At 38.5% G+C, this 20803-nt stretch overlaps 1 protein-coding gene across 4 annotated transcripts in view; it reads left to right on the top strand.

Moving 5' to 3' along the window:
* The window catches only part of LOC149150532 (ribonuclease J-like), a 318852-nt gene that overhangs the window by 251618 nt on the left and 46431 nt on the right, over positions 1–20803 (top strand). For all 4 annotated transcript variants that reach the window (XM_089437865.1, XM_089437863.1, XM_089437864.1 and 1 more), the window contains 4 exons: positions 6982–7095; positions 7353–7448; positions 7574–7671; positions 18702–19096. In XM_089437865.1, the coding sequence (XP_089293991.1) occupies positions 6982–7095; positions 7353–7448; positions 7574–7671; positions 18702–19096 (703 nt within the window). The remainder of the gene's footprint in view (positions 1–6981; positions 7096–7352; positions 7449–7573; positions 7672–18701; positions 19097–20803) is intronic.

Here is a 20803-nt window from a genome sequence, read left to right as displayed (position 1 = left end):
GCATACTCCCCTAGCACACATCCTCTGCATAAGTCATCATGTTCACTACTAAGGACTTGTACTCCTGTAATAGTCTCTTTGGGCATCCTCAGTGCTCCATGGTGTAAATGCCCCATTCGCCTATGCCATAATTCATTTTGCTCCTTCTCACCATTATAGTTGTTCCCTATTAGTGTCATTGGTGATTCAAGCTACAATCTATACAACTTAATGCTTCGAATCCCAATTTGCCTTTTCTTCTTCTAGCTTGGATGGTTGACATATACTTTCTTTCCCATGAAGTATACATCGTATCCCTTGTCCTGTAACTGGGACACTGAAATCAAGTTCATTCCTAATCCTGGCACATGCAGAACATTGGTGGCTCAGATGTTGGTCCCTGCTTCCGTCTGAAATGCTATGGTGCCTCTCCCTACTAGAGTACATTTCGTTCTGTTTCCCATAGTAATTTGGAAGTCCATTTGTTCTTCTTGATAGCTCGAGAAATGTTCTTGTACTCCAGTCATATGAGCTGAAGCCCCACTATCAATGTACCAAACATCTGCTGACGCTGAATTTGCTAGGCATGCGAATTCTTCATCTAATCTGGTAGATAAATTTGAGACACTTTGAGTATCCATATTGTGCCAATTTCTGACGCTAACCTGTCCCAACAACTGTTGTAGGAAAAATTGCGTCCCACCTGAGACAACCCCTCTCGCTAAATCTTCTGCTGCGTTGTTCCTTCTACCACTGACAAATTTCGATTGGAAAGACTTACCTCTCTGTCAACTCACTCAGAGAGAGTTTTCCCACGAAATCCAATCCTCTTGGCTTTGAACTGCACAAGCCCCTTGGAGATTCGAATTACTGCCCCTGTAGGAATTTCGAATTCCCTTCTCCTTTCAACGTTGGGTCTTCCGGCTTCTTCCTTCTACTTTCCCTTAGCTCTGATACCATGTGAAAATTTCTAAATAGAAATCCTACTGCAGTGATTAATATAATTTCTTCTACTTATTATCTCAGAAATAAGTTATTCATAGTATTCTTACGACAAATATCGAAATATATTTTATTGCAGCTTTCACAATTACAACATTGCAGAACGTAAATGTAAGGAAAAATACTAGCACAAATACAATCACAATGACAATTATTTTTGGACAATCGTCCCCGGAAAAACCAAATGTGGAAAATCCGGTGTAACAGATGAGGGTTTTATTATTCTTCTGCAAATTCTCATGTACAAAATTACAACCAGCAAAACAGGAATGAGAAATTTTACAAACGCTTAATCACACTGGCCTAGCGTCACGCTGCCCACATAGGCTTTGCGTCAATCTGCCTCTGCGTTGCCTCTTTCTGCGTCACCCTGTTCCAGCTATGCGTCTTGCTGGCTTGCACTCTCTGAAGATGCTGATGCCCTCTCTTCCTTTCTCACCTGCAACTCTCCCTCTGATTCGATTTTCTCTTGTCGAACTTCGACCAGTGAGAAAATCGATCTTACTCGGGTAATTGAGTATCTGCCTCTGGTGTGTTCTCCAAGTGCCCATCAAGCCTCTTCTTATAATCCTCTCGTTGATCAATCAACAACCCAAATTAGATTCTAGTCAATGGCTAGGTTCATTTGAATTGATCTTTGCCTTCTTCTAGAAGTTTCACCCACAGTTTAGATTAATACCCATTAATTATTTTAATTTCCTAAGTTTAGACTTAGGGTCCCATTAAAAATAATTAATTATTTTAATAAAACTGTCTTCGGGTGGAATTTCCCAAAACGGTTTTTGGGTATTGGAGAATGCATGTGTCTAAGCCTCCCTACAAATTTTGAGGCCTAGAGCACATCCGATGCTACCCTAAATCAACACACACTGCATTGATTTGATGTTGGAGGACATGGGAAAAATTCTTTTTGTCAAGGATATTGTTGACTCATCAAAAAACATTTAAAAATTTATATATAATCATGCATCTGTGCTTCATTTGATGAGAACATTCACCAACAACGAGTTGGTGCGTCCTGCCATTATACAGTTTGCCACCAGTTTCATATCTCTTCAATCCCTCTTGAATTCTATGTGGGATGTGAAGAGAATGTTTCTTTCAGATGAGTGGCGTGCTTTGGCATTTAGCCACAAACCAGAGGGAGAGGCCATATGCAGATTAGTTTCATACCAGGAAAGCTTCTGGGTGGGAGTGCAGGAGGTGTGCAACATCACTGAATCTTTGGTAAAGGTTCTTCGATTAATTGATGGAGACAAGCCTGCAATGGGCTACTTGTATGAGGCCATGGATAAGGCCAAAAAATCCATTCGGACCTACTATGATGGTAAGGGGGATGAGGGGTTTCAGAAACAACTCCTCCTATGGGAAGTGATTGATGAGTGATGGAACAATACACTCCATCGTCCCATTCATGTTGCAGTGATCTACCTGAACTCCACATTTGGTTACTCCCGTGGTTTCTTATTTGATGTTGAGGTGATGGATGGATTCTTCACTTGTGTTCAGAGGATGTTGCCATCTCTAGCATAACATGCAGAAATCTCCAAATAAATGGAGATATACAAGATGGCAGGTGGCACATTTAGCTTTGACATGGCTGTGGTTGATAAGAAGACTAAAATGGAAGGTATGTTTTAGTTTGTTTCAAATTTCATTATCTCTTCAAGTTCATAACTTCATACTTTGCTTCAACTTTCAAATTTCATTTTTTTCTTATGTTTATCTTATTTGTTGTAGATGCATGGTGGAGAAGCTATGGTGGCAGAGTACCCAATCTCCAAAGGCTTGCCATTCGAGTGCTCAGCCAAACATGTAGCTCCTCAGGATGCAAGCGCAACTAAAGTGTATTTGAAAAAATACACACCAAGAAGTGCAATAAGTTAAAACTTAAAATATTCCAAATTTCCAATTAATTTTTTGAATTCATTAAATAATTTTTTTTTTATAATTATTATTTTATTATTTATAATTTATTAATTTATGACCCTTGTACAGGTTGGAGTCCCAACGACTTAATGACATGGTCTACGTCTACTACAATCTTCGATTGTGGGTGAGGCAACTTGAGAGGACACCTGATGTGGAGGCCATCTCATTGGATGGGATTGACACCACTGCTGCATGGAGGGTTGAGGCCAAGAGGCCTCTCATGGAGTCGGTTGCTGATTGGTTAGAGCAGGAGGTAGTGGAGGGGGTAGAGGAGGAGGAGCAGTAGCGACAAGAGGAGGAAGTGACACCAGTAGAGGACGTGGTCTACTTCCTATAGCTCCTAGTTCTTCAGCTTCTAGAGCACAGCAAAGTCCATTACCAACTCCACCGCCATCTACATCTAGAGGGAAAGCTATTGCATTTTCTTGCAAGAGCGACAGAGGAAATCAATAGTATTAGTTATTTGGTTCATTTCATTGTATATGACATTATGATTCATGATATGAGATACATTATTATATTTTTTGTTGATATTTTGAGGCTGAGTTGAAACTCAGGACTTACTATTCAGGACATGATTCACTGTTATGTGTGATGTAGCACTAGAAATGATATTAAGCATCTTATATGTTAGTTCTTTTATCATATTTATGTGTCAATGCATTCATTTTATGTTGTAGATGCTTTAGATATTAAAAAATTGAAAAAAAATGAATATTTTTGTATTAGCCAATTTTTTCCTGATTTTTCCGATTTTTTCTCCTCGATTTAATCCCGATCGTGATGTTCGCAACATTGATCTAAAGCAAAGTTCATATACTTTAGGGACAAGCTTGGGCTTGTGGAGATTGCCCCTTTCGTTGAGAGGGAGTGTTGATATGATAACATCATGGACAATCATTCTCCCTGTGTCAAAGTTGTTGACCAGTTGGGGAGAATGGTCTTAGAAGCCTAGGATCACTTAGTTGAGTGCAAAGATTTTAGCATCAGGCTTAGTCTCTCCTGATAGGATGAGGAGCTCATTTAGCATCAGGCCCAGTTGCTAATGTAAATTGTGGCCTTTGGAGTTTCTCCATGAGTCAGAGATTGACCAGGATGGTGAACCAAGACTAGTCTAGGTCAGGAGTACCGACCAAGATTATGGGTCAGTGGTATCGACCAAAGTTGTGATGACTAGTTGATGCTAAATGTTATGCCATGTGTTACGAGTACCGTCTAGGATTGTGGCTCAGTGGTACCAACCAATTGATTTACCTTATGTTAGAGATGTTGACTAAGTTGATGATGATTTGTTATAACCTTTTCATATAAAAATTTGTCAACTTGAGAACATCTAAGACAATCATTATGAATACCTCCCTAGTTAAGAGGGAGTTTTGAATTTTGTAACTATGGTTGGTCTTCATAATGTATATTTTGGCCTTTGATATATTTTATATCGAATAATGTAAAGCATGTTCTTCAAGCTAGAGTCAAAAGAAAAATTGATTTTTGAGTCATGTCCTTATGGACTTTTAAAAGAGGAAAATTTGAGTTTTTGAAATTGAATTTTTGGCTCCAAAACAAGTTAAGTCGACCTCTCTCCAAGTCAAGTCGGCCCAGGTAGAAGAAACACCCATTCGACCTAGCAAAGCAATATATATAGACAGTTTGACCCCCCTCTTCAAGGCAACAATTTGATCTCTCTCAAGCAAGAATCTTCTGAGCATTGAAGCGAAGGACAAGAAGGATAAGGAAGACGAAAAGGAAGGACTATTGCATTTCTTTCTCTCTCTATCTGTCTCACATGTGTGGAGGACCTATCTCTCTCCACTTTGCATAATTTTTTGGGCAAGTTGAGGTTATCAGGTCAAAATGTTTTGGGCAATTACAGGGCCAAAAATTTTGGTTTTTGGGCAGTTACTGGGAGGCTGAAATTCAGCCTATCGCAGAACAAGGAGGCTGAATTGCTGCATCATATTGGAGGCTTGACTTGGAGGGTGTTGACCAAGTTTTACCATAGATTTGTTGAAGGTCAGCTTGTCCTAGTTGTTGACTAGAAGTCTGGGTGTGTCTCTTGTTGCAAAGAAGAATCTCTATTGAAAAAGTTGCTGGGTTTTTCCATCAAGCGTGTTTTCTCAGGGTAAATCTTGTGCTCTCTTTGTGCATTGTGATCTCTATTGTCCTACTGTTTTTATATGGTTGAATTTTTGAAGTGCAATTGGTTAATGATATAGTGGGAAAATTAAAAGAAGATCAACATCATTAGAAGCAATTATATGTTTTCAAAAATATTGTGCTTGTATCTATTGCACTTGAAAAATCAACATTTAGAGACTTGTCCTCATATAAATAGAGGAGAGGACCTTTTCATTTCCCATCATCATCACTTGTGAATTCGACCTCTCTACTTGAGAATTTTGGCCTCTTATACCTATTGGAGAGATGTGATCTATGGAGCATATTTTGTCTTGGAGCTACATTCTTGTCTTTGGAGAAGTTTCCTTGGATCAATGATTGGATTGGAAATGCATATTGTCTTGTAAGTGCCTTTTTATTGGAAATTTCTGATTTCTTGTCTAATGTATGGAATAAATTGGTGATATAGGTTAAATATTGTGCCCTAATTTTGTTGATTATAAATTTTAAGGAAGCTAGGTCATTTTATTGCATGCATACTTATTGCATGATATGTAAAGGGCAATCCCCTTGGTGATCTTACATTAGCTCTCACAGGTGAATTTTGGTCCCTCACAAAGGTAATAGTTAGGATTTCCATGCTAAGGCATGAAAATATCCTTACTCTGCAATTTTTAGCCAACCTAAATAATCCATAGACTACATCAACCTTAGGACTAGGCACTAGCCATCCATTTGTTGGTTTTCAAGTCAATTTTATCGATAAACTTTAACCCTTTCTCTCTCTCACCTAATTCAACCCTCTTCAGACCAAGCGATCATTTAGGGCTTAGTGCGAATTGACTAGGAAGAGAGATTTTTGGTTGGAAAGTCGAAACATCAAGGGTTGTGGTGGTTGCCTCAAAATCATTCCCTTTGGTGGGCATTCATTCCATTTTCCTCCATAATTTCTGTTGTCCTAGTTGTTTTCCCTAGGATCAAACCCTAGTTTGCTTTTAGCTTCAACTTGAGGGATTCTTGAGGGTTTCATGTGCCATATCCTTGTTGAAATACATTGTGGGAAACCATTTCTTGGCATTTTGACCTTGTGTCATCCCAACTCACAACACATCACTCAAATCCTCATCTATAGAAAATTATTTGTGCATGTGGCTCTGCACTTCTACGTGAAATAATGAGGTAAATTCTATAGTTTTTGGGGCTGTAACAATCCCGGTATCTATCATTTTATCTCTAATTATAAGTCCCAATTACTATGGCTGTTTCTGCTATTTTACCCAATCGCAGTTACAATCAATTTTAGTTTATCAACCTTTCATTTACGCAAGTACTCGCTGGTAGTTTTGGATAAATACCGTCATCTATAGGCAATTGCTTATGCATGTAGGCCTGCATTTCTACATGAAATAATGAGGCAAGTTCTGGAATTGTTTGGGCTATATAAGTACCTATATCTATCCTTTTATCTCTGATTCTTTCATCTTGATGAAATTACACGAGGATGAAGATTTTATACTGTGTATTCTTTATCAAATCTATCCATCTCAAGGACAGCATAACTCTCAAATCTCAGCACCTTTTTTAATTTTCTCTTATAATGCAAACTTTCATACTCCAATTTTGCTCTAAATCACTTTTTGCTTTTTAATGGGTCATCCAAGTTTTTGTTTCACAAATCTAAGATTATCCTTTCATTGCTTCATACTTGTGCATTGTTCTTCAATTTCCTTTTCAATCTTGTTCTCTTCAGTATGAAAGACTAACCTTTAAGCATTTGGTTAGAAACTTGTTATCTTTATGATGAAATTTGTCTCCCTGTATTTTTTTTCAGTTTGCCCTTTTTCACTGCAAATAGTTTGCCAAATGATCTTCTTGGATCTGAAATGGGACAATTTATTAATATTTTCATAAGATTCAAAGAATCACTGTACTTGTTTCTTATGTTGAAAGGAGGAGGTTCTCAAGCTCGTAAAACCTCAACATTTCCTACCTGTTCATGGCGAATTTGCTTACCTCAAAGAGCATGAGCTACTGGGGAAGTCTACTGGTATTCGACACACGAGTGTAAGTTCACAGCCACATTTTTCCTGATGTATGTACTGTTTAAATTACTTTTTCTAGGAGAAAAGACCACCCAGTGTAAAATTAGCGTTACCAAGGAATTTTAATTTCGGTATATCATAGAGCTAGGCAAAGTCTGTCAAATCTAATTTATGCAGGTTCTTTTGTTTATTCTTTTCTTCTGTTGATGGTTAAGTTACTTTGCTACAATAGCACTTTTGGAGCACTTTTGCTAAATGCTTTTGTATTTTTCCATTCAGGTAATTAAAAATGGGGAGATGCTTGGAGTTTCTAACCTGAGAAACAGAAGAGTCCTTTCTAATGGTTTTACATCCCTAGGCAAGGGGAATTTACAGGTTAGCTATTTCTGTTCAGGGCAGTATTTCTGATTGAGTTGCAAAGAATAAGATTTCTTGATGGTCAGTTTTGCTATTTTAGGTTATTTTGAACTGGATTTAATGATATTGCCAATGGCAAACAGTTGATGTACAGTGATGGAGATAAAGCTTTTGGAACATCATCAGATCTTTGTATTGAGGAACGGATGAAAATAGCCCTTGATGGCATTATAATTGCAAGGTACATATATGCAGATGGTTTAAAATAACGTTTGCAATACTATTAGTCATTTCCATTATTGTTCTGTTCTGGATAAATTGTGTGCACATTTCAGCAGCAGAAGCAGGATAAAATGCCTTCAACTTTTCATATTTGCAAACATTGCAAGCAATGGTTGGATATCGCTCAAGATAAAAAACTCTTTTCTTTATGATTTCTACTACAGCCTCATCAGTACTTTTTAGCGTTGCTGGATTTATTTTTGCCAAAATTGCTTCATATTTGAAGTTCTGTCCCCTAGATGGCAATTTCAAGTAACAAATAGGAAACTCATTCATTGGGATTCAATCTTTATTGCAACAGTACAGAAACCAGGTGGCAAAAAATAATTACTTAAATATGTTTTTAATTAATTAATAAAACAATAGCATGCATCCTTTCTACTAACGAATAACAGTATATATAAATTAAATTTTAGACAATAGTGATGTTACACCTGTTGAAATGTGTAACTAGGTTTGGTCTTCATAATGTCTATTGTAACATGATTTTATATTAAAGAGAAAAGAAATTTATTATTGTCATTCTTGATGCATGGGTTTCATGTTCAAGATAAATTTATTTATAGGTTAAGCACCCATTGAGTGCTTCTAGGTTTGTCATAGAATTATGAAGTCAAAAGAGTCATTGTCATACATGTAAGACCCCTTTGGGCATGTTGTATCTTGTAAAGAAAATTTTTGTATAGTCAAAAGTGTCATAAAGACCCTCCAAGACCTTGTCAAACAAGCAGCAACAAGTCGGCCTTCATAAGATGACAAGTCGGCCTCATGTAGGGCTATTTGACCTAGAAGAGAAGCCTATATATAAGAGACATCGACCTCACTTGAAGATCATCCAATTATCACACAAGAAGTTCGATCAAGGAAGAGAAAGAGACCTAAAAGAGTGAAGAAGAAGAGGACTAGAAGAAGGAAAGGAACAAAGTCTTTGAGTATTGTTTTTGGGCTATCATCTCCTCACACGTGCAAATATTAGGGCAACATTACTACAGCAAGACTGAATTGCAGAAAGAAGCTGAGATAGGGCACCAAAAGGTCTACCTTGCAAGCCAAGTTCCCAAGAAGGAAGAACCAATTCAAGCAAAGGAATAAGAGGGAAGAAATCACCATCTTTTCCCACACATGCAAGAGCTAGGGTTTCTATAGTAGTCGAAGTTGTAGAAGAAACTGTTGGGGTTGAAGTTGCTGGAAAAGTTGTTGGGACCGAAGTTGCTAGAGAAGTTGCTGGAAGAAAATCTCACCAAGAAGGAATGTTGACTTGGTCTTGGAGGGGTCTTTGACAAGGGTCTTAGGTCTTGGAATTCGTCATCTAAATATACTATAAGAAGAGAAGAATTCTTGTGGGTTTTCCTCTCAAGAGGAGAGGTTTTGGCCTTGGCTTGCAGCCTACATTTTGTGTCCTCTTGTCTATTTGATCTTCAAAGTTTGGTAGTTGTTTGATGATAAGAACATAATAATAATCAAGTGAAAGAAAAATCTAATCAAGTTAAGTAAAAATACATCCAAGCAGTTATCATCATCTTGAAACTTTATCACAACTATGGGTACCTCATCAACAGATACCTCCTCAACAGATGGCCCTATAGGTGTATGCTCAATTGTCTCCACAAAGGTGTCAACCAGAGCTATTAAAGGAACCTCCAACAAGGGTGACTTCTACGTCACACTGGGTATATCTACGTCCTCCTCCTGCATGCCATCAGCTTCATGGTCCACCTCCTCCTCAAGCTCCTAATATCTAAAGCCAGGTCTCCACTAGCAGAAGCGTCTCCTAGTCTCACCCTCTAACTTCCCTCCTCTATATGATGATCCAATCCCTGATCTATGCTCCTCAAATGAGAGAGCCTTCTGATCCTAGAGCCCAACGCCTCATACTCATCAATCCTATCCATGAAGGACCTCATCAAATCTGCAAAGGTGTCTGGTTTCCTCTCCTTCTCCGGTTCATCCAGGAAATGAGGCATGGTAGGTCGGCTAGGCTAGCCATGGGTATTGTTCTGTTGGACTGCACGTGCATGTGCGTGGCTTCTTTGCTAGTTATGTATCAACATTCCCATCATTTGTTGCATCCCCTCTAGGACATGTTTTGCCTCACCAACTCCTCCATGATCCCCTGTGTACTCTTTCCCTTTTGTGTCATTGGAGTGTCCATAAATTCACCAATCATTGTGCATGAATGTCTAACCTCCATGATCTTGATAGCTTCCCCACAACTGGCCAAGATCATGCTCTAATACCACTGTAATGTTCCAAATTGAAATTTACAGCAAATAACAGAGACATGTACAAGGAAGTAGCAACAATAAACAAATTTCAAACATGCACATTAAAATACATAAGGACTTGAGCCAGACAACTGAGCCATTTTATTAATGCAGAAATATGAGTACATAAAACGACAATGAATAATAGAACCTGGGCCTGCTATGTGAGCTAGGCAAACCCCAGGTGAGATCTCACTAATCCAACTGCTAGAAATGGCTCCCACAAAATCTATGCACTGCTTAGAAATTCTACTAACTGTTGCTGGGAGGAAACTGAAATTCTGACCTCAATAATGACCAGATCGATTTGAAATTGTAGCCACAGACTCCTCTCCTATAACCTAGAAAAATCTAGAAAATATTTGGCCTAACTCCAAGCCAAATTAAACATACAATGTGATGCAAACTACCAACTACCCAACAATATGCCCTACTATAAGAATGCACGATTTTGGCACGAATACTACCCAAAAAATTCTATAAAATTAGCTATAGACTCCTCACACCTAGACTAACAAAACCCATAAATCATTTAGGCTAATTCCAGTTGACCTGAAACACCCAAATTTGGACGAAATTCCTAGCAAATGGGTTCTGCGTCCCACCCAGAATATCTGTTGCAATTTAGCTCTAGTTTCTTCCCTCAGTTGCTGGAATTTCCCTTGCAAAATTCCTCTGGAAGTGAACAAGAAATCTCAACACAACTCTTGCACAAAATCTCCACTTCAATTTCTGTGTTGAAGATGGCCCAAAGAAGCCCTTGCACAAGTCCTAGTGACAAAAATTTGGCCCTCTTGATAGCAGTGTTCTCGGCCTTTGAAAATCTCCAAGAATACTCGCCCTCCACTGAAGAAATTTCCTGCAAAATCTCAGCTTCAGAATCCACAAAATACCTGATCTTTATAATACCACGAATTCCACAACTGGGTCCTCCTCGAACTTTCACAAGCTGAGAGATCTTTGCAAATCATCCCACAAATACCAAACTCTACTCACAAGTTTCTCTTTTGGATTTTTTTTGCCAAAATCAGAGGCTTACCTAGGTGTTGTTACATAATTAAATGGTGATACTAGCATCATTTACAATCAAACTTGCAGAAATTGGGTTTACAATGAGATATTTATGCTGGCTGATGACTTTGATTTTTGAAAAATTTTGTACACTACTTCTTCAGGTTGTAGACAAAATTATATATAACAGGGAGCAAAGGAGTAGTTTTGAGGTTCATACCTCACAAACCAAGTGAAAAGAAGTGTAGTTGAGTTAGAGGAATCTTTGTGGGATATATTCACTGGGATGTAAAAGGTTTTTTTGGCATAATTTATGAGAAAGGTTCTTTTGTCCCTGTTGAGGCCGAGTTCTATTATAGTTGAAGGAGGCCAAGTTCTGTCCCTCTTTAGGGCCGAGTTCAGGCCTGGTTTGAAGGCCGAGACCTGGTGTTTTGAAGGTCGAGTTCAAGCCCAGTTTGAAGGTCTTGTCTTGGTGCTTTGAAGGCTAATTCTAGGTCTGATTTGAAGTCTAAGTTCTTGTGTTTTGAACGCTGAGTTCAGGTCTGGTTTGAAGCCTAAGTTCTGGTGTTCTAGTTGTTGGTTGTGAGAGATGCCAAGTTCAGTGTGATAACAACATATTTGTGAAGGATAGAGTCACTGCTAGGAGGGAAAACCTTCTTTTACTAAGCCTAAATGTTGACTCTTGAATAAGTGAACAAGCCGTAAGTTGGAGCTTACTGAGGATTTGGCGATTTTGGAGGGCAAAGCGCCACAAGTAGGCTTGTGGGCTTGGAACCCAAGCATGGGGTTTTGCACCCATCGGGATTTGGGCCAAAACCATGAGCACATTTCGACATGTGATGGATGAGGATGATAGCTCTCGGCGAGATGATCCTAATGCAATGAGAATCATCCGATTCTGAGTTCTAGAAATGGAGTTATGAATTTTTGAAGTTATTTAATGGGTTTGCACATGAAGTGTCAAGGTCGGCTTGGTGTAAAAATGACTTGTGACAGTTGTTCAAGCCCTTAGATAACGTTGGAGAAGCCCTCTTGTTGGTGTATAAATAAGAGGTGTTGTGGAGGTTATAGAGACACCTTAAGGAGCATAGAAAGGAGCTCGTTTAAGGAGGAAGGAGGCCGAAGTATACCTCAGGGAGCCGTAGCCCTAGGAGAACCGACAAAGAGGAGAATGTGGTCATTCTTGTGACTGCTAGGACGGTTTTGGGCAGATGTAGCTAGTGAGGAAGAGAGGGTCTAAATGAGACTAGGCCGAGTAGGTGAAAGGTGTCTTAGGCATAAAATCTGTGGGTATTTTCTCTGTTGCAGGCCGTAGTGTTGCATTGCAAGTGGAGGTGGGTAGAAGGCCTGTTTAGGGAGGCTGAGTAGGCTACTAGGCTCCCTAAACAAGGCCGTAGGCATCTCCAGCAAGAACACAAGGAAAGGAGACCTGTAGGGTGGAGAAAATTTGAGTTAATGCAGACCTTGTATGCCCTAACCAGGCCGAGACTTGAGGTTTGATTTGTGCATGGATTTGAGGGCAGAATCTTTGTTTGAGAAGCCGAGTTCCATGTGTAGATTGAACGAATTTTGGGCAGTTTTCATGGTGTGTAAGGTGTGGACAAACCTTCAATAGAGCCGCAGGCACCTGTAGCTTGGCAGTCCTAGGACGAGTCTGTAGCATCTTGAGGAGAGGGCTGGAAAGCCTAGAGATCAAGTGCAGACTTTCCATTAGGAACAACGAAGGGAAGTGAAGTCTATTGGAGGGATGCCACAACTGTAGGAAGGCTTTCTGGAGCATGGAACAAGGTTGACATGATCTATAGTTAACCCTAACCAGAAGCAACAACCTACAACAAAATCACACCAACCCTAGAGGTATGTATTAATGATGAGTTTGATGCTAGGGATGTAGTGCTTAGGTTGAACACTTGTTGGATGGCTATGGCACTTAGAAAAAAGGGTTTCTTAGTGGGCAGTTGCTACAGTAGGAAGAACAAATCCCTAGGCAAGAGGATAGAACCATGAGTTGCATATGGCCTCTTGAATGTTGGTTTGACAGGTGTCCTAGGAGAGGACTAGATTTGGAGGACTGTAGCAACCAAGAGTTAGGGATGACATGGACTGTCAGATGCCCTAATCAGTGAGCAAATGTTACAACAGAGCCTAGATTTGTGCAATAGCTCCTCTATTGCAGAAGAATAGGGCAGTTGATGAGAAGTCTATTGGCAGTCGTGTGTAAGGGTCTCCTAGGTGTGAGGATGCCCTAACTAGGTGCAGATGCTACATCGTGGACTGTTGGAGGGTAGCGTGAGAGTGGACCTAGTGTGAACGTGGATTGGGCATTTATTGTTTGCTAGAGGATAGCGTGATAATGTCCAAGTTGGAGCCCTGTGAGCAACACTTTGATGGACAACGGTAGTTGCGAGAGAGGCAGTTGTTGAGCTCAAGGGTTGACGAACCAGAGGATCAATTGTGGAGCGCGAGACTTGTGTGTGGAGAAGGACTTCTACAACAGATGATGGGCAATCCTCCTAGCCCGTGTTCATTATGGGAGATGGACATCTTGCAGTGATAGATGGCAACCCTCCATGCCATATATTGGTCTTCATCGGTGCAACATAGGAAGACCATAGTGGGTTGAAGTCCTTGAGTAGCTGAGGAGCAGCAGTGGGCAGATTGAGAGTTGTTCATAAGTGGAGTTGTGAACAACTCAACAAGAGTCTCGATGTGTTGATGCGTTGATGGAAGAACGATCAACTAGTGAGCAGATTGGATAGCCGAGATTCAGTGGCTAGATGGACTTGGAGCATTGATAGAGGTAGGAGTTGTAGATCGGGAGCCGAAGGACCAGGTAGGTATAGGGTACGACCAAGAGGAGCTGAGAGAGCGCGCTACATCAGCAAGATGGTTAGAGTATCTTGTTGAGGGCAGATTGGTCGTCGATGTACTGACACCAAGCCCCAATTTGTATCTTGTATTAGTGGATGTATGAGGGCCATTATTCCTGGTACGGGAGCCCTAGACTGTTGTATTATATGTTGTTTAATATAATGAAGTTGGGTTGAAAAATGTAAAAAGTTGTCTATATTTTGTGCATGTGTGATTTACTGCTGTTTATATTCCGCTATGCAAAGTAGTATTGTTGAGATTCTTGGTTTGGTAGCATCAGAGATTTTAAGATTTTATCATAGACCCAAGATCATGGAAATTCAACAGATAGGTTAGAGCCTGCAATTTTTGTAAGTTGGTGCTTACTGAAGATTGGTGTCCTCATCTTCTGATAGGTTGGAGTCTGCATATTTTTTTGTAAGTTGGTGCTTACAGAGGATTGGTGTCCTCACAAGTGATTGTATTAAATTGAAGATAATTTTCAAGTGCTTCTTCTTGAAGTTTTGATTTGCACTTTAATCTCCATGTTCATACATTGTGTATGATTGATTATGTGATGTGAATTCAGTTCCAAGAAAAACTAAGTGAAAAATTATAGAAATTAACGAAATACTGATTCACCCCCCCTCTCAACATTTCCATCACGTCCAATAGCTCCAGCAGACTCCGTAGGCAAGTTAGAGATTAGCTTGACCCCCTTGCCGTCTGCCATCAGGTCTCAGCGACCTTAATATCATTGGACTCACGACCTTGTTACTTACACTAGAAGACTCCCTAATTGTAGATCTTGTCTCTTCCCTATGTTAGCTTTATCTATATGTGTATTTCTTTTTAGCACTCTTTGCATTTCCTCGGAGTTTCTTTTGCACTCCCACTTTGTATTCATATTGGATGTACTTTTCGGTACCTTTGAAAGTTTGACCTACTTTTGTGGTCTTTCATTGGGCATTAATAAAACTATCTTATTTCATCTTATCTAAGAAAGCAGTTGTTGGCACATAATGGTGCTGAAGGAGAGAATTTACAATGCGAAACAGGGGTTCCTATGATTCACAAGAACCTAATATTCATTTAATTTGTATTTTGATAGACATGAACAAGTTTATGTTGAATTGAAATCATCAGTTGTCAATGATTTATTTCTACAACTAGCAATAATATGCTCTGCTATTGAGTGTAGTGTTGAAATATGTAACCCAAACACGAGGTTCTACATGTAGAGTTGTGCCTGTTTTTGATGGAGAGATATGCCATCCGAAATTATCTTATATCTAATAGAATTAAGGTCAACAGCAAACAATATGCCTATGAAATCAGGTAGCCATTACTATCAGTAGCATCTGTTAAATGCAAGATGACTACTAGATGAAATACATTGTCACTTGGTGCAAGGAAATGTGTATGGGTTTCAAAAAAATATATGTTTTGAAAAGGACACTTTCAAAGTTTCAAATAAGATAGACAGTACAGAAACATCATTTCTGGTTTGGAAAATGCCAGAAAATGTCTATGAAATGATTACTAGAAATTTCCACACAAGTTCTAGCAAATGTGTCGTAAAAGTCTATGTTATCGGATCTGTGGGGGTCAGATGGCAGAAACGCAGATCCATGGTTCTGAAACGGATACGGATCCGGATTTGGCTGGATCCGCCAACCATATGTTTCTGGAATGTATCTGGAAATTTAAAACTGTTTTGAACCGTTTTGGCTAGCACAGGCTCAGATCCCGTGGTTTTGGAGGTGGATCCGACAACAACAAACATATGAATCATTTTCTTCATTTTTCACTTTGTTTGGTAAAAATCTCATGGAAAATTGTTTAGATTCTAAATACAACTGTTCTTCTGTCCATTAGAATAAGAGATAGAATGACCACGAAAAATAGCACAAACACTGAGCGTGGTTGACGAAGACTGAAGACTGTGAGTGTGAACGATGAGGGTGAATGTGAGGGTGACAAGACTAGACCGCTGTGTAAGTGAGACAGGACAATAGCGCTCGAGGGCCAGAGTGAGGGCCACAAGAGAGAGGGTGATGACACTGGAGCACTGTGTGAAGGCGACGGGGTTGGAGCGTTGTGTTGTGTAAAGGCGCACAACAACAACGCGTGAATTTCCAGATGTGACGTATAATGAAATGAAATGATATTTTAAGGTCCACGAGACTAAATATAGTCTATGAGACCATTAGTTCCCTGTTTTTCGCTCTTTGCAATTCAGTCCTTTTCCGATTCAAATTGATGATGAGCTGACCGAACCTTCCAACAGTGCCCTCGCTAAAAAGACAATGCCAAGAAACTGATGCTAAAATGTTCTCATAACTTTCTCTGATGTCTTTGAATGCATCACATTCCACAATGAAATGTTTTTCCGATTCCACAACCTCAGATGTGCAAAATGTACACACCCTTTCTTCCCAAGCTTCTTTAGGCCTTTTCCACCGTCCTGTTTCACACCGAAGTTGATGTGAGTTGGTCCTTAATTGAGCAATAAGAACCTTTGCCCTCCACGAAATGCTAGCTCCAATGAACTCTTTTTGTTGTAAATCACACGTAGGGTTGAATTCCTCAATGTAATATTTCTTCTTTCTACCCAACTCTTTTCCCCATACCTTTTTATGAAACTTCTCCATAACAAAATCCTTTAGCTCCTTGCTATTTGTGGGACAGGCATTGAGCTAGATATTCCATTTTTGCATCCACGTGTAGTTTTGTTTCATCCATGTTTTCTTTCTTTCACTGATGCCTTCATTGAAGATAACATTAGGCCATCTAACTACCCTCATTTGTTCAATTCTTTTTAGGTATCTTATGAGCCGCACCATAGCAATTGCTTCAATGGAAGTTGCTCCTGTTTCACTCAACATTATCTCATAAGGTACCGAACTTTTTATTTTGACCTTGCTCATGATCAAGCGTTTTTGGATTTTTTCAATTTGTTTCCATTTTGAGACGAGAGTGTTGCTAGCCCACAATTCACACCCATATAGCATCACTGGACAAACTAGGAGTCCAAAAAGCACTTTAATTGTTTTCCAATCCCATATCTCTGCCTCTCTACCTCTGTTTTGAAGAGCATATAATGCTTTCCACCCTTCGAAAATTCTCTTCTTTCTGTAGTCCTCCCAATTGAGTTTGTTGTTGAAATCAATCCCAAGGTACTTGTACTCATTTACTTCTTCAAGAATGTTGTCTTCAAAGAAGAAAGTATGCTGGCTCTGCTTCCTTTTATTAGAAAAAACCATTATTTTGGTCTTGCTAGTATTGACTTGCATCCCCATTGCTCTACAAAAATGCTCAAGGGCATATAAGTGCATTTGCAATCCATGGGCCGATTTAGAAATCAAGGGTATATGAAACTGCTATCAAATGTAAGGTCTTTGGAACAACAACACATACTTGGGAATGGATTGGTCTCCAAGTCCCCACTGATCAATCGAAAATGATAGGCGTTAATCTAATATCTTAACCCCAATCTTTGTGATTTTTTATTAACCTACTTTGTGCTTTTAGACTGCTGCTATTGGGGTCTGCTGAACTAAACCCCTATGCTTTTTGTGTTGAAATCACCAGGCAGTCTGAGGGCTTAGTAGGTAGTGAATTTTTTGATTTTAAGGTGGATAGATAGCATAATTTGAGTAGTTATAGTGACGCAGAGTTAAGATGCTTTGGTTTCTAAGGTTGCATGTTGAAAAAGAAATTGTATGTTTTAAATTTTAGACGTTAGTTTATAATTATTTTAGAATGTAGTTTATAAACATTAAATAGTTTAAATAAGTTTAAATTATGATTATTAATATTTTAAAATATTATAAATATTAAACATAGCTATATTAACATTTTTAATATTTAAATATACTTATAATATTTTTTTTTTTTCCATAGGAAAGAACTGAGCTGATCAACCCCGAAGGGGATCAAGCCCCACGGCCTACTAGCTGAGCCTAACCCCAAGGGCGTCGAGGAGAATTGACCCTGTGACCTCCTGATCGGCGAGGTACTTTAACAACGGGGATTCGACCGGTTGAGCTAACCCTTGGGGCTTACTTATAATATTAAATATTAGATTTAATAAATATAGTAAAAAATATTAAATATTTAAAATTATTTAATCGTTAACTTATATTTAAATATTTAATAGTTATAATTTAAACTATCATATATTATGCTAAATAATTATGGCTAAAATAATATAAACTATAAATTATAAAAGCTTTTCTATATTATTTTGAATGTTTTAGTAATGATTTTTTATATTAAGTGTTAATGTTGTGATTCATGAATGATTTTGATTTTGAACTTTGAATATGTTTTTTAAAATTAAAAAAATATTATCATATATTATTGTATTTGCTGTATCCTTGCCGTATCCTGATCCTGAACATAGGTAAAAGTTTCCCAAGAGTTTTCATTCTCGGAAGATTTCATGTAGAGAAAGAAACCCCGTATTAGAAGTTTCAGTTACTTAGGTGAAAATCGAGTATTAGATAAGCTGAGAAATGCATCACACTCGATAGAATTAGAGAAAAATGTTAATATTCAAAATCAGATAAATATATTCCATGGGAGCTGCTTCCCAAGTTTTACAGGGAGTTAGATCTTAATGGTCAAATTTGAAACATGGAGACAGCAGGGTTAAATTTTCTCAGAGACTAAGATTTCATATGCGAGAATCAAAGTGGCAGGTTCTTTGTGTGGATATCAGTTTGAGCTACTGTTTTCTTTATCTGATAGCCTTTGGCATTTTTTTCTCTTTTAACAAATTTAAGTCATCGCAATTAGCTGTTACAAATATGTCGATAATTTTTGTAATGCCCATTGTACTGATTACTGTTCTTTGTAGTGTGGAATTTAAGCGGCCTCAGAAAGCACCTTCAGATTCAGAAACAGATGGAAGATCTGAATCACAAGCACTGCTAACAGGGAAAATACGGATCACAACTCGTTGCCTATGGGTTGACAAAGGAAAACTTCTAGAAGCACTACAGAAAGCTGCACATGTGGCATTGGCAAGCTGCCCTCCAAATTGCCCAATCGCTCATATAGAACGAACCATTTCTACAGTACTTAGAAAGGTGGTACGGAAGTACAGTAGCAAACGGCCAGAAATGATTGTAATGGCTATGGAAAATATATCTGGCATCACTACTAAAGAGTTAAAGTTAGAAAGATCCAGAAAAGACCACAAAGTTCTGGGGAGCTTTGATGATAGTGCGCCAAAAATTACATCTTTGCAAGGTAGGGGCTTAAATCTCGGTGCTTCTTCAAGTGGGTGTCAAATGTCAAGCAATGAAGGTCCTATAAATCCCTATGATAATAAACAGAAAGAAACATGTTTAGTTTTTTCATGTTTTAAATGTAAAGAGGAATCTTGTGATTTAGTTGATTTTCTATGGTTCATTCTGTTTGATAAATAAAGTTTTCCATTTGGTCATAGACAAGCATGCTATCTTTTTCTTTGGTGATGAATAAGTGAGATCATTAGATAAAAGCTAGAATGCTTGTCCCTTTAGGGATGTAAAATGTTTGAAACAAGTTCTCTTTCTCACCATCAGCTTCACTAACAACGTACAAGCACAATGATTAGCCTGAGAATGAGCTTACCTTGCTTTAGAATTTGTCAAAATGTACTCATATCCTCAATTTTGTAGCAAAAGATCATTTTTGCAAAGTCAACATACACCATACTTTAGAATTTGTCAAATTGTACCCATTTCCTCAATTTTGTAGCAAAATAATGTCTTTGCAAAGGCAACATATGAGGATGAACACACCCATTTATCCCTTTTCTTAGTAGATTAGGCTGTCAATACCAATGTTGCAAACATAGCATTGGTGAATATATTGCCAAGGGTCTGGAAAACAACTTATCAGTAACACTAGGAAAAATATGGGAAAATATCAACAAACTTAGACAAATACAAAATATTCATTTTTTCAAATTTTCAAACATATAAAGCAACAAGACATAAAATAAATACATTGACACATAGATATGAAAAGAAAAGTGATACATAAAATGTATAAGATGCCTTGTAATACATCACACAACAATAATGAATTGTGTCCTGAGTCTTGGCTCATGAGCCTCGAAATATCATTGAAAATATAATAAATGTTTCTCATCATCATGAGTCATCAACAATAAAATCAAATAAATAAATTAGTGATAACCTTTGCCCCTTTTACCGGCAAAGGTGATGGCTTTTCCTCTAGATGAAGGCAGTTATGGGTTTGTTGTTGGACTCTGCCATCCTCTAGAAGAAGAAGGAGAAGCTGGACTCTGATGTCTTCTGTTGGTGCTACTATTAAGTCTAACTCTTCGTGTCTGTGATTGTGTTTGTGCATGTGAAGGTGCTGGTGCACTTCCAATGTCAATAGCCACTTCTTGTAAAGGTGCCTGCTCTGGAAAATATTCACTGCTCTACCACACTCCCTCGTTATTTCCTCCTATTCCTTGTTCTGTAATCAATTAGTGACCGAGTCCATGGCAGGCCTCTCGTTTTAGATTCTCCATGCAACAGTGGTGTCAATCCCATCCAATGAAATGGTCTCCACATCTGTTGTTTTCTGTATGTACCTTACCCACAATAGGAGATTGTAGTAAACACAAATGATGTCATGAAGGCTCTGGGATTGCAACCTATAAGAAGGTTATAAATTATATAGTATAAGACATAATTTAGAAGGTGATAGGATCAAAATATAATTTGAAATTTTTTAACCTATTGCACTTCTTGTTTTGTATTTTTTCAAACACACTTCAGTTGTGCTCACATTGTTTCTAGCTATATGCTTGACTAAGCACCTTAATATCACACAAATCTACATTGACATTCCTCCCTAATAATTATAGACAATCAACCCTGTCACTGTTGGAGGCCTCATCATTCAGATTGGTGATTTTCCAATCTCAGGGGGGTGTCCCTAGAGATTGTATATTGT

The sequence above is a fragment of the Pinus tabuliformis genome, chromosome 9, assembly GCF_031772625.1.
Source record: "Pinus tabuliformis cultivar Carrire ecotype Pingquan chromosome 9, CPIR1, whole genome shotgun sequence".
In the NCBI taxonomy this organism is placed as follows: domain Eukaryota; kingdom Viridiplantae; phylum Streptophyta; class Pinopsida; order Pinales; family Pinaceae; genus Pinus; species Pinus tabuliformis.
This window is presented reverse-complemented; position numbering and strand designations above follow the sequence as displayed.